Source organism: Telmatherina bonti (genome assembly GCF_933228915.1).
Source record: "Telmatherina bonti genome assembly, chromosome: 2".
Taxonomy (NCBI): domain Eukaryota; kingdom Metazoa; phylum Chordata; class Actinopteri; order Atheriniformes; family Telmatherinidae; genus Telmatherina; species Telmatherina bonti.
This window is the reverse complement of record NC_136620.1, coordinates 36,322,800-36,336,855: the sequence shown is the minus strand read 5'-3', so window position 1 is coordinate 36,336,855 and position 14,056 is coordinate 36,322,800. Positions and strand designations below refer to the sequence as shown.

At 42.0% G+C, this 14,056-nt stretch overlaps 1 protein-coding gene across 1 annotated transcript in view; it reads right to left on the bottom strand.

Moving 5' to 3' along the window:
* LOC306766691 (serine/threonine-protein kinase BRSK2-like) overlaps positions 1-13,213 on the bottom strand; it is a gene marked incomplete at both ends in the record, with an annotated part of 172,027 nt that extends 158,814 nt beyond the window's left edge. The window contains one exon of the mRNA XM_079254508.1: positions 13,120-13,213. Within this exon, the coding sequence (XP_079110634.1) occupies positions 13,120-13,213 (94 nt within the window). The remainder of the gene's footprint in view (positions 1-13,119) is intronic.
* Positions 13,214-14,056: the final 843 nt, after the last annotated feature.

The window sequence follows — 14,056 nt, the reverse complement described above, 5'->3', positions numbered from 1 at the left end:
AGTTACGCTCCATCATGGACCTGCCTCTGTTTAAGGCCAGGCTAAAGACTCATCTGTTTAGATCAGCCTTTGGCTGTTGAGATTTTTACATGTGAATGAACTGCTATTTTATATTTTTACTTGTTTTTATCTTTGTTCAGCACTTTGGTCAACTAAGGTTGTTGTAAAGCGCTTTATAAATAAAATTTGATTGATTGATTGATAAAAGAGGTCTTAATAATTACCGATGGAAGAACGTGATCTTCCAAATTTCCCTTGAGCTATCGTTCGGAAAACAAAACAGGGAAAACAGAACGTTTTGAAGGGTCATCCGATACAAAACGCTGATATGCTTTGATTGTGTTTTTAAAAAAGGTCATCCCAACTGTATAGACAGGAATATTTCTTTGTGATGCTTGACTCAAAAGGCATACAACTGAAAGAACAAACACTCCTGCCTTCTCCTTTAACAGCCCTTTGAAGAGTGACGGTTCAGGTTACTGAACTGGGAACAGCTGAGAGTTAAGAAGGAGAAACTGTAAGTCTCCATAGGTAGCCCAAACACAGGACGCAGAACCGGGTGGAGCGAGGGTGTGACTGCAGACAGACACCTGAAAAGGTGGGATTCCTGTGTGCTGAAAACACCAAAGTCTCCCAAAGTCATTGGTGCTGTACTCAAAATGCTTTCAGCCCCTTTGGATTTCTTATTTTGTTGTCTTGCTTTTGTTTGTTTTAAAAGGTGCTTGCAGACCTGCTTAGTGTCTATGACTCATGAATACAAAGAGCTATAAATAAACACACATATCCTTAAAAGAAGCATTTGTGATGAAGCTGTTTTGTTGAATAATCATTTAATCACAAACTAAATACTAGGGGTGGGAAAATCAAATAGAAAAATTGGAAATTGGGATTTTTTTCTTCACAATTTTAATTTTTTTTTTTTTTTCAAATAAATAAAATGAATGCACTATAAAATTTTTGCCATTTTTATTGTTTTTAATTGATCTTTATACTGGTCTTCTTGGGCATTATAGCAGTAGAATGATGATCTGGCAACTATGTTGTTTTTTCCTCATTGAAATGAAGAAAAATGACAAGCAAAAAAAAGTTTTATACATTTTTATTTTGTTTTTATTCTACAAAAAAAAATCAGCAATATCAGAGAATTGTGAGAATCGCAATTTAAATCGAATCGGCACCCAAAAAATCGGAATAGAATCAAATCGGGACAAAAGCATATCGTCACACCCCTACTAAATACCTTTAATTTCAGAGCAGTTACTTTTCATTATTTTTTTTTTATTATTATTTTGCAACCATAAACAACTCTTAACTTATGCACCAAAACTTACTTCTGAATTTAAAAAGCCTTTTTTGATGCAGACTCAGCATCTGTAGCATACCCCTTTTATCAGGCAAATATCAGTTGTTTTCTATTTAATGCCATTTTATGCTGAGTGTCTGCAACATTGTTAATTCTTATGTGTTGCAAGGCTTTAAAAAAAGTTAATGGTAGAAGATAAATTTTGAGAAGCACATTAGAATTAAACACACACTTAAATCACTGTTCAATTACTATTACCGTCTTCCCTTGTGCTTTGTTACATAAAGTATGATGATGTGATCTGCTTAAATCAGCCTTTACAAGCAATTACCAGTGTTGGCCCATAAAGTAACCACTGGATGCTTCTTCCATTATATGTGTATGATGGCCTCCATTCACATCAAATTAGCCCGCTCACACAGATTCCAACAAATAGTTAGAAGTGTGATTTGCGTGGACAATTTGAGACAGTTCACATGCACTTCGCTCAGCATTCACATGAAAATGAAAGAAGGTGAGGTCATGAATGAATGAATATCTGCTTTACTGTTTGTGAATGTGCTTTTTCCACATTCATGCTTATTATATCTGTGTGAGTGGGCTAACGTTCATGGAAATATTGTGTGTTTTACTGTACACAGACAGGAATATACTGCAATGGGAGTATATGTAAAGATTTAATTGAATTCCTTCTCCTACGATGGCAGCCCACAGCACTCTGGCTTATCCGGCCCTGAATTGCTGCCAGTGAGATCTAATCATGCTGCATGAAATGAGCCCTACCTGCACAGAATAGCAGTACGAAGTCTGGAGGCTGCAGGGGAATACCTCCATTAGGTGCAAAGCGAGGAAACGAGGGAGCAGGGGGAGAACAGGTCAAGAAGGAAGGCAGTGGCAAGACATGGAGGGACACAGTCTAATAGATACAGAAATAGGAAGAAGTTCTGCTTCAATATCAGTTCATTTGCTACGCCAGGGATGAAAACAAAGTGCAACTTCTCAGGTGCTTTTTTACGACAGAGTGGAATTTTATCACAAAGCTACAATCAATTTTAAAGATAATTTGATCTGATTTATTTAAAAGGAAGTTAGCGTCAACAGCTTTGTTTGTAATTAACCTGAAACTATGTCATCATAACTTATTTGAGGATTAAATTATACTGAAAATTTGTCAGCGATGAAGAGGAGCTAAGGAGATGCTGGAGGATCCCTGGAGGAGGCTGCTGCCCTAAACCCACCACAGCTACGTTAGCCAAAGCCGGAAAACAGAGAGAGAATCACAAAATCACAAATGCCGTAATGTCATATGACACGAGTCACGCAATGCCAAACACACGTATGTGGAGGGAAACGGACACTTACACATTCATGCTCTCATCCTACAAACCGCAATACATGAAAGCAACATTTACAGGTAAAAAAGCAGAGGTGACCAACCAAAATAACTACCTACAGGCTGGGCATCAGTCATGACTTCATGAAATTGCACATGAAATTGTGTGTCTGTGCAGCGAAGGCAAGTCAGGAGTAATACGAGAGAAGTGATGTTTACATGTGTGTGCAAGTCGTGATGAATCTGAACAGCTGGAAGAACTTTACAAAGTGCCTCTACAAACCAGTGATGGAAGAGAGGATCGGCTAAGTTTCCAAATGTCCTGCAGGCATGGGAAAATGCATGCATTTGTGTGTGGTATGCGTGTGTGTGTGTGTGTGTGTGTGTGTGTGTGTGTGTGCATATGAACATGCATCCTCAGGCTCCCAGAGCTGCCCCAGGCGATCCTTCCTGTTGTGGCTGCATTTCCGCCATGGCTGATAGGAGCTCTGCAGCAGTCATTTCTGTAGAAATTAAGACAGTACTGCACATGTGTGCAACTGTGTGTGTGTGTGTTTGTTCAAATTTGTGCATTATGTGTGACTTTGCATCACTGTGGCTGTGCATGCTTGATTTGAATAATAATAGAGGCAATGACCCTGAGAGTTGCTTTACTGCTGTGACTCTTTTTCTCACTCAAACTCTCCTTTGTTGTGCCCTCTGCCTCCCCTGCATTCTTTCCCTCTCCCTTGCTCGCTCTCTTTCTTATGTTCATCCATGTCCCATGAGTTACGTTTCTCAGACAGTGTTGTGTACCTGCAGAGAGCCTGTGAAACGGGAACACGAAGCGCACTTAGAAACACGAGCACTCCCGACAAAAGCGCACACAGAGCACTGCAGCAAGCAGCAGCCACCTCAGAAATGAGCAGCTCTTAGTGATGAATAAAAGGAAGTCAACCGTGTGGGGATGAACCCTTCCTCTACTTCATCTGTTTTTCCCTTAAATGCTCCATCAGTTGTTCCATTAGCCAGAGAAAAAGAGCGACAAAGGAAATCAAGACATATAGGACACACAGCAGGGCAAAAGAAAAATTGCAGGTGTAGAAGACAAGAGAGCAAGAGAGAAAGAGGATGGATGAAAAAAAGATCAAACTGTCATCTGAAAAAGAAGTAAAGAAATTAATCATTCTTTGCAGTAGCCTCACTGGGTCATGATGGGGCAAGAGGTCATCTCACTAATGGATTATCCCGTCTCTTCTTAGGCATTCATTACTGCTTCTGACCCCACCACACTGTGAAATTGGATTTAGTGACTCAAATTTTTAGGCCATTGAGGGGGAAAAGTATTTATTTTCCACTGGGAAAATAAAAAAAAAAAAAAAAAGTTTTAGTTTAGTCGTCTGCGCTGCATGAGAGAGACGTTACATCACAGTACAGAAAGGAAGCTGAATGCTGGTTGAAAGTAAAGTCCACATGGCAGATCGTGCTAGCTGCATTAAAAGATTTATGCTGAAGTACTCTCACAAACCACTGCCCTAAAAGGTTAGGGATTTTGAGGAAAGTAGCACAAGCTAAATGTAAAATTCAGGCCAAAAGAGATGAAAAGCACAAAGAATCATTGTGGGCGCACCGCTTTAATATGTCATCTTTTGTTTTCATCCTGATGCATAGTCATGACAAAGCATCTGACCTGGCAGCAGGCTTAAAGCACTTAACCATTCTCTGATCAAGTGGCGCCGCATGAGCAAACAGTTTGTTTTGGCTACACGGCTGCAGCAACACCTGCGATCTAGGTGGCGTTCGCTGAGAACTGGCAGCAACACGCCCCGTCATTGGAACCGCAAAAAGAACAGATCCTCACTCTTCTCTCCATGAAAAACAGCCCTCCTTGATCTTCCAAGCTGAGATAGAATGAGTGAAGCTGGCTAGCACAGTGATAATTCTCTTTAGTCTGGCCAAGTGGTAGAAATCAGCGTCACAGAGACAAGCAGCCAGTTCATGTTGCTGGTTTCTGACCAGCCATGCACATCTAACCTAATCAGCTTCATTTCACATGCCAAGCCACATCTCAGGTGTTTCAGGCGCGAGTGACATCGTGCTTCATAACCTAAAGAACTGAAAACACAGCGCATGGCAGTAAAAATTCAGAATGCATCACAATTACCCTCCTTCTGCCATCTGGTGTGTTCTGCACTCTGTAAATGAGCACACGATTTCATTCATGTACTGTACATTTTCCTGGAAAACAGTCCCAAGGGAAATTGTTTGCAGCTCTGCCATGGCAAAGAAACTGTTTTCCTGCAACTCAGAAGTCATTCGTCAGGCATTTTGATAATGCAATTATACATATCTAATAAATATTTGTAATAAAATCTGACCTTTTTAATGACAAAGCACGACAGTACGACTTATATACTTCAACACCCTTTAACTTTTCATTTATTATAAAAATCTGTGGTTTGATGCATCTATTTGAATGAATAATCTAAATTTCAGCCTAATGAAGAACTGAAATATTTCTATCACATGGTTGTAATGGGGAAATAAAAAATGATGAAGAGTGGCCTTGTAATGTTGTCCTGTCACAATAAGGTTTATGTGTACAAGGCAATTAAAAGTGCTTGACATAAAACATTCAAAGCATTACAGTGGGGTGCAGAACAAGCATTAAAAAGTACTTAACACCTAAACAATTTTAGATTACCAAGCAGTTAGGTGTTTTAGGTGCTATTTTGTCTCATCTTTCAGCCAAACATGTTTGAAGGTGTCATCATTTCACTTCATTTAACTCTCTGCACATTCTCCCCTGCAATCAGCCCGGTCCATGTACCTTACGAACACATGGCTACATACACAGAATTATCTTGTTTTAAAATAATGCCTGGATTTAGTCTTGAAGGGGAAATATTTTGCTCTTGAATCTCAATATCAAGCATGAGGCAAGGCTCTGACGTTATTCAGTTTTTACCCAGTTCAGCTCAACTTTATTTGCATTGACATTTGACAATGACATATCAGGACACTTTACAGAAAAAATCAATTCAAACCAATTGAATTTGATCCAATCAGGGTCCATGCAAGTCAATGCATAAAAATAGCTTTGCTAAGGAAATGTTTCGGGGCTGCACATGTGCTCTTGGACTACTAGTGGATAGTAGTCAGTTTGGTCATATTCAGCTTCAGTCCTGAATGCAAAGCATTTATTTCTCTCATAGATCATTTTAAATACTTATTATTCTGAGCGCAGTCCACATTTTCACAGTGCAATGGTTCGTCCCAGATACCCCTGAACCCTGAGTTGCTTCGTCTCTGCACAAAGCTAAAATAAGACATCTGTTTACACTGTGGAGCTTAAAGTTTATGCCTGTAACAAATATTTCCAACATAATTCCTTCACCATGTCTTTATAGGAGGAATTTATATTTCATGCTTGTTTGTTGACTAAAGGTTAATCGATAGATCGTGATGCAGCGATGTATCAACCATCACAGATCACAGGTGTCCAGCTTGCCTCACAATTTCACCCTTTTCATGCTAAAAATCCTCCAGATTCTTCAAATCATTTAATAATATTCTCCGCTAAAAAGGGAGAAATGTTGAAATCCCTTCTAATATTTTGTTCAAGAATGTTTTTACTTATTGGAGAAGCTTTTTTAATTATTCGTTGAGAAACTGGATACTGCATCACCACTTTTGCTTTTAAAAGTAGCCCTGTGTAACTATCTTAGCTTACAAAATATGCTATTCTGACTTGTCTAGATGGCACAGTGACATTTATCATGTACATTTCTGTAGCCATTGTTGTCCAGCAGCGTCCCAAACCCGAGAAACTGCACTTCACATTCATGCCACAAACTGGATATCAACGTTTTGAACACACACCATGGCGGATTAATCAAAATAATACAAGAAAACATCAGAGAGGAGAAAGGAAAGGGAGAAAGCAAGAAAAACAAGCTAAAATCATACTGGCTAGAGAGAGATCAGAGTAGATACCCAATTAACCTACCATCATTACGGTACGCCTAACTGGGGATTTCTGATGAATCTGCCTTTTGTTTTGTGTGGGTTTTTTTTAAATAGGCTACTCAGAATAACTTTTTTTTTTATTTACATGTTCCTGTAATGCCATTAATTTTTTATGAATTCTGATAGCTGTTAAAATCAAATGAAATGTAGCATTTGCAGCATAAAAAGGAACATTTTCCCCCTATTTATATCCTGTAAGTCTCAGTTATAAAAATGCTGCCAATGTGAATTTCCCAAAATTTGAAGTAGAAGTTTAAAAAATGGCCCCAAGTCAAGGTCAAAAGCTGACACAAATACTTTGATAGGGTGAAGGAGCAGTAATGGGGTGGTGGGGAGGTGAAAAACATCCCCTTCACCCCCCATCCCCCCCCCAATGTAAGGACAGCCTGCCAAGGCTAGCTGAGCTGACGGCAGCTAAAGCCGAGGCTCCCCACATGTGCTAATCTCCCAGATTTAAATGGGAACACAGCACAGAGCACAGAGCAGGGCAAGCCGGTCTGATCCATGACCGTATGTCTGAGCACGCGCAAGCGAAGGCATGTGTGCACATGCAGCATACATGTGAAAACTCATTATTACACATTCATTTCCTGCAAACATTTCCTACATTTTAGGCAGCGACATGTAAACACTGCAAATTAAGCAAAGATACAGCTGCATGCACAGAGAGCAACAGTCTGGATGAAAATATTTTTAAAAGCTGGAGAGCAAGCTAAATGAAAAGCAACAGATAAAGACTGCAGGATTTGACAGTAGAAGGAGTGGGAGAGAGTGCTTCCTTTTTTTTTTTTTTCCCTCCATGAGGGAAGACCGGGAACCAGTGAGAAGCAGGGAAACCATGACAACCAGACAACCAACCTTGGCAACCAACCCAGCGTTCTCACAGTCAGAGCCAGACAGGCATCTCAGCAAGGGTTAATCTCAACTGGGTGAGAGAGGAGAGAGACATGCCGATTAAGCCTACTGCTCTGTGCGCAGATATCTAATACTCCATACAGTACTGTATGTCTTAAAGACACAGCATCAAACTTAACCAGTTGAATGTTTTTACTGAAGCAACACCACCAAACCAAATATAAATGCAACAATCTGGAGAACCATAAAGGGCGAAACTGTGCTTTTGTTTGAATTCTCTTTGCTGCGCTTAGAAAACAAGAAGTGTGAAATACTGAGTAGCATGAGACAAAAATCACTTTCCAGGAAACACAGAAACTGAGCAGAGGTGAGAACCTCCAATGATAGAGGGCAACATGGACAAAGTGAGGCGTGTGGAAAATGGACCGTGGCACCGTGTCATCCTCCTAACTTCATTCTCCCTGCTATGTAACATGACAGAGACAAAGTGACAGAAGATGCGCCGAGTTAGGATGAGAACCGAATGAGAAGTGAAAGCACCTGTCCAAAAAATGCACAAAACAAATGAACACGCTCATTCACGGTCACCCAGAGAGACCATTTCGCCACTTCTTTGCTTATTCACTGACCTCCCATTTAAAGATTGAGCCCTTACTCCCCTGGAGGTCAGCAATAGAGAGATGAAACTCGGGGAGGAGGGGAGAGTAATGAAGAGAATAATCAATACTTTGCCTTAATTAATAACCTCCACTCCAGTCAGAACATTCAAGACCACTTCATGCGCTCAGTTTAAGATTTTTTTTTTTCCTCGCCCCTTCTCCCCCCCATTCACGTCCACTGCTCTTTCTCTTTGCCCTCACTCAGTTTCGCTCCTCCCCCCAGTTCTCCACCTCTTTCCTCATCATTAATCTCTGAAAATCGTTGGCTACATACATTCCTCCCAATCGATGCAATTCCACCGAGGTCTTGTCTGATTTACCACATGGTTGGATCCTTGTATGAATCTTGACTGGCCAGGGGGAAAAGGGACAGAGGGGCCGAGAGATGGAGCAAGGAGGATGGAAAGAGGTGCACATTAAACGACAGAGACCGACATCATTATATAACCCCAGCCAAAGTCAGAGACAATAAAAGGACTACAGACCGAGTGCTGGTTTGATCTACTTTAGGCATTTGCGCGGGCATCTTTCGCCACCCCTGGAAATGACCAAAACAGTGACCTGACTGGCCACACGCAGGAGACGTATTCATTAAAGCTCACAAATGGACGACATATGTAGTTGAGATACAGACACACCAGCTCTCTACAATTCAGGATGTGTTTCAGGGCCGAGGGAGCCAGGTTTTTGGCTTGAGCCAGACAGTTAAACAGCTGAAACCATGCAGCCTTGGCTTGTTGCTCTACAGCTCTGATCCAGCCTGCTAGCACGGGGAGCGACACAGCTGGGAGCGACACAGCACAGCCATTGGGTCAGGCCCTTTCTGACCAGAATCTCTTTACAGACCGACCAAAATGTGGGCCAATCATCACAGCCTCTTATTTATTTACCTTTGCCCCCACCCCCTGCCAATTTCAGGTTAAAGCTAGCAACATTTTCTGGGTAATCTTGTAAACACAGAGGCGATACACACCTGTGTTTGAGTTCAACATGAGTTTCAAAATTATCTCAAATGGCACAGAGGCAACAGGTCAAACAAGAATATGAGCAGCTGCTTCACTCACAGATAACACACATGTGCACCCAACAGCATTAAGTCCCTGCAGCTTTGCCAATTGGCTCTGTGTTGACACTGACTGAACATGCCCCCCCTCACTTCCTCATCAGGAATATCATGTGCTGTGAAACAGTATGGATCCTCTCCACCTGACAGTAAATCTTTGGGAGTGACCATTGATCCGAGTCAAACATGCTCGTCTCACCAGCCATCAGTTAACGTCAAAGTAACAGTTTGCATTGCTGTGCATCGTCCCAGACATCTAGAATTCAACATATGCACCTGCCTGCAAGTTCAAATGACTGACAAACAAGGGTTTTTCTTTCTCTCTGATACACAAAAACGCAGCCCAATACTGCAAACAGTGAAATCCACAGTAAGAGTTACAAACTGGCCGGCCTTGTGCTGACATGAAGACAGCGAGAACAGCAGGATGCTGGCTTAAATGCTTTGTAGCAGCGAATCTCAAACACAAGCTCCTCAGCACATGGACCACAACAGAGAGAGGTAAAGAGAGAAAATGAGAGCATGACAACATCACAGACAGCTTTTTGTCAGATGAAGAGTCAATATGAAAGTCCCCAAAGCACAAATGATTTCACTCTCTAAACGTCAACCAAAGATTCAAGGGGCTGGTACATCAACCTCTAACTCTTGGCTTGTCAATATACAAGGCTAGAAGGGTAGGGTAGGGGGGGCATAGATTTACACTGGATTAACATGCAATGTTTTCCAGATGATAGGTCTCCTTTCCGCTAATAAGACAGCCCTCAGGAACAAAGTACGGGCAAAGTGAAGCAGTGTTTTCCAACACATTAGGGAACAGAGCAGTGATTCAGACGGTCTTAAGTCAATGCACTGTCAAAAACACAAATCTAGCATATTCAGATTTGTCAAACAAAGCTTTGAGATTCTGTAAAACAAGAGGGGAGTTACTGCAAATCCTGCTGTGATGAAGGCATTCAAGTCGTAGATTTTAATAGCTGTAACAATAAGTGCCGGCTCAGTTGCTGTGCAATAATGGCTAAGATGGAATATCATTTAGAAGGTGAATGAGCAGGATATAAAAAGACAGGCATTTTTAGGCAGGGCAGATACTAAAGACACACATTGTGTGCAGATGAGGACCTACACCAAACCATTAGTTACACAGAACGGCCTTGGACAGGTTCTGTCAAAAAATTGCAGCAACTCTGTCTCTCACTTCAAAATGACCTCATAGTTCTGCAGCTTCAGCACCAATCAGTAGCCAGTCATGCAGACACGCCATATCTATAGACCTCTTCAGGCCCCAATGCACACCTGACAAAGGAGGAATCATATACATGGACTGCAGAAACTGAAGAGAAACAGTGGTGCCTACCATATTAATACTCAAGTCTATGCTGACGAACTAGACTCGTGAGCGGATGAGTCCTTAAACTTACACTCTGCATTTATCAGTGACGTAGGAAACCAGTTTACTGTATAAAGTGAACTCATGAGGTGAACAGCTATGTTTGCAAAGCTCGAATGGGGCAGCCCATAGTACCTTTGGGCCACGTGAATGTGTGAGTAAGAGCCGTGAGGACTTTGGCTGTGAAGGGGATTAGATCAGGAAGCCAAATCAGAACGACTGTGGTGGCCATGTGTATGTGCGTGCGTGTGTGTGTGTGTGTGCATGTTAGGACAAGACCTAATCACTTAATGAACACGGAACAGCACAACTCCTCTGAGCTGGACAGCCAGATCAAGCAAAGGTCTTCCGCTTTCTCCCCTCTAATAATACGAGCCAACCACAGCCTGGGAAACCTCACGAGGGATTTATCTCACTGGACAATCCTCACTGCCAGTCATGATCGAGTCCAGCCCAGTGGGCACTCACACTTGCCAGGCCAACCCTTTTCATGGGGGCCTGGGAAAAAGATCTGACAGATTAACGAATGGCTGACGGGCAAACGGGATATTACACACTGTCATTAATTTGAATGGGTTTGGCATGAACAAGCAACGCAGACGCCAGTGACCAAATGATTTTCTAACACACATGCACACAGATAATGGCATCACTTTGCCGCAGTTTGACCAGGAAAATTGAAAACCTGGATCCAAAAAAAATAAATAAATAAATACTTTGAAGACGTGGAAATTTAATTTTTTTTGTTTCTGCAATTCTCCAAACTGTACGTTAAAATGGCATGAACGATGAGGGCCGACCGTGTTCGGTAGAAGTTGTATTCCAAACTGACATTTACACACATTCATGGTGTCTGAAGAGAGCAAGCAAAGTGCGCCAAAATCTGACCACACATTCACAGAAATAGAAGATGAGCCATAGATGATCTCAGCGACACCACATAATTAAACGTCTGTGAGAAAGCAGACCATACCAGCTGTATACAACCACACACACATATATTAGAGTCTGGCTCCAAGTGAGTGTTAGTCCAGCTTTTAATACGATTCAGAAAAAGAAGAATGCTAGCCAGGAGTTTTTCCTCCCCAGATCATTGTACAATCACCACACCAGCTATTATACATCTTGCTTTGGAAGCAGAACTTTGCTGATAATGCATTCACTGCACTTGAATCTACGAGAGATCTGTAGTGGGGAAACATTTGTTGTATGGTGAGGTTACATGAGTTATGAGGGCTGACATACTCTCTTCCACCCCAGGGAGACACGCAGACAATCCATATTGATGAACGGTGAGCAATGGCCAGATGAATTAAGTGACCAAGAGAATATATCAAGAAAGCATACTGTTCAAAAGCGCACACAAACATTTACACACATGGCCGCCCAGCATGACCAGCTGGACCAGGTAGGGGAAGTATCGCCTTTTACAGCCATTTTAGATAGCAGATGGGAGGAAAATCTATCCGCAAATAGGAGCAGAGGAGAGGAAAAGTCTCTGACTAGCTTTATTTTCAAGGGTTGCTGAGCTTAGAGAGCATGCTGCATCAATCCTGCTATTTTCTGCCTACACACTGGGCTGTGCCTGCCTCTCCTTTCACATGGCTTGGCTGCATGTACTGGACCATAGAGGATTCTCAGTATCCAGTCACCAGTGGTGAGAGGAGGGCTGCACATATGGGGTATAACATGGGATGTCAACCTGGTCTCATTTCCCAGGGGCTTCCACCGATCACTAAATGTACAATACATGTGCTATGCAACTTTAGAAACTGCAGTGTCATTGCAGTCTGGGCTGAAATAAATAAAGCATGTGCACCTCTAATTATATCCCCTGAGGTAGATTAATATATAGCTTTTTATTTCTCCAACTCTGCGAGCATCCCATGGTGTGTTAAGGTGGGATGCTCTTCTCCAAATCAGAGGAAACCCATGTATTGCAGTCGCAGCCTGTAGGAGAAACGCCTGCCTGTCTCTTTGCGTGCCTGCGGACTAAGAATAGATCAATGTATCAGGCAAATCGGGATTAACGGCGTTGTGCTCAAATCACACAACACACTAGCGCACGCTCACACACACGCACATAAACAGAGCAGGAAACAAAAAGAAGAAGAAAAAAGAAAAAGTTCATTTTTATTTCCCACCACACTGCCATCGTTTCTGGTGCTGGAAGATCTCCACGCTGCTCTCCTCATCAATACACACACTCGGTCCAACGCCAACGCACAGGCAACAACCCTATGTAAAGCAGCATCACATAAATCCCTCTTCATCCCACTGTGTGAACAATGATTATGTCAGATCACTGCTGAAATAACAAACCCCCTCCAAAAAAAAGGGGGGGAAAATGCCCCCAAAAGGCTGGGCAGGTGTTTGTAACTAAGCACTTAGTTATTTGTCACCTGCAGACATCCAGCCGGTCAGATTTTCAACTCGCTGCGGAGCGCTCCGACAAAAATAAATAGTGCAATTAAAGAAGGATGCGGAGCGCAAGCTGTCCCAACTAACCTGTCTGTCCTTTCCCCAGTGTCTTCTCCAAACGGTAAGGTCCCACGTAATTGGCGTGTTGGGCGCCGCTGTTGTCTTTACCGGACGATGACATGTCGGATCTGTGTGGAAATTAAAGACTTTCTGATAAAAGCGCAGGCAATTAAACACTCCTCGCTGGAGCTCCAAGCCAACGTTGTCTCTCAAGTAACTCCAGAGCTTCTTGTCTTCCTCTCGCTTTCTCTGTCTTTTCCCTACCTCACTCGTTGTTTGAGGAGGTGAGGCTCTCTTTTGCTCTCCTCTTTTTCTCCTATCGCCGCAGACGAGTCGCAAGTGCCTTGAATATCATTGTAGGTGAAAGCTGCGCTGCCGCTGTGCGTCTGTGGGAGGTGCTGCCGAGCCGTCAGGGATGATTGACAGCGCGTTCAGCCAACCATAGAGCGGAACGCTCTGCTCCCGCCCTGCTTCTTGTTGCTGTAGCGTTTTTTATTTTATTTTATTTCATTTTTTATTTTATTTTGGTATTTTTCTTTTGCTTTTTCCAGAGGAGTTCCAGTTTATGAGTATAAAAGTTTAAACCCACAGTATTAACACCATAATGGAGTGGGACTATACGAGTTCTAACATAAATCCCAATTTATGTTGAGACTTTGCTGACTGTAAATCAGTTAAGGTCTCTCTGGATTAACTAAATGAAGAAAAAATCAGCAGTCAGGCCAAGATTTTAAGCAATAATATGCAGATATAAAACCTACGTTAAAAGATCTTTTCCAAGCATGTTTTTCAAATAAATGTTGACATTGTTGTCAGATAAAGTTTGTCTTTAGTACATTTTACCACATTAAGTATGGAGTGTTATAAATCCACAACTCCCCCATCAATCCCCACAAGAGACCCAGACTGCCACACAAGAAACAAAGTTAAAGATCAGTCATATATATATATATATATATATATA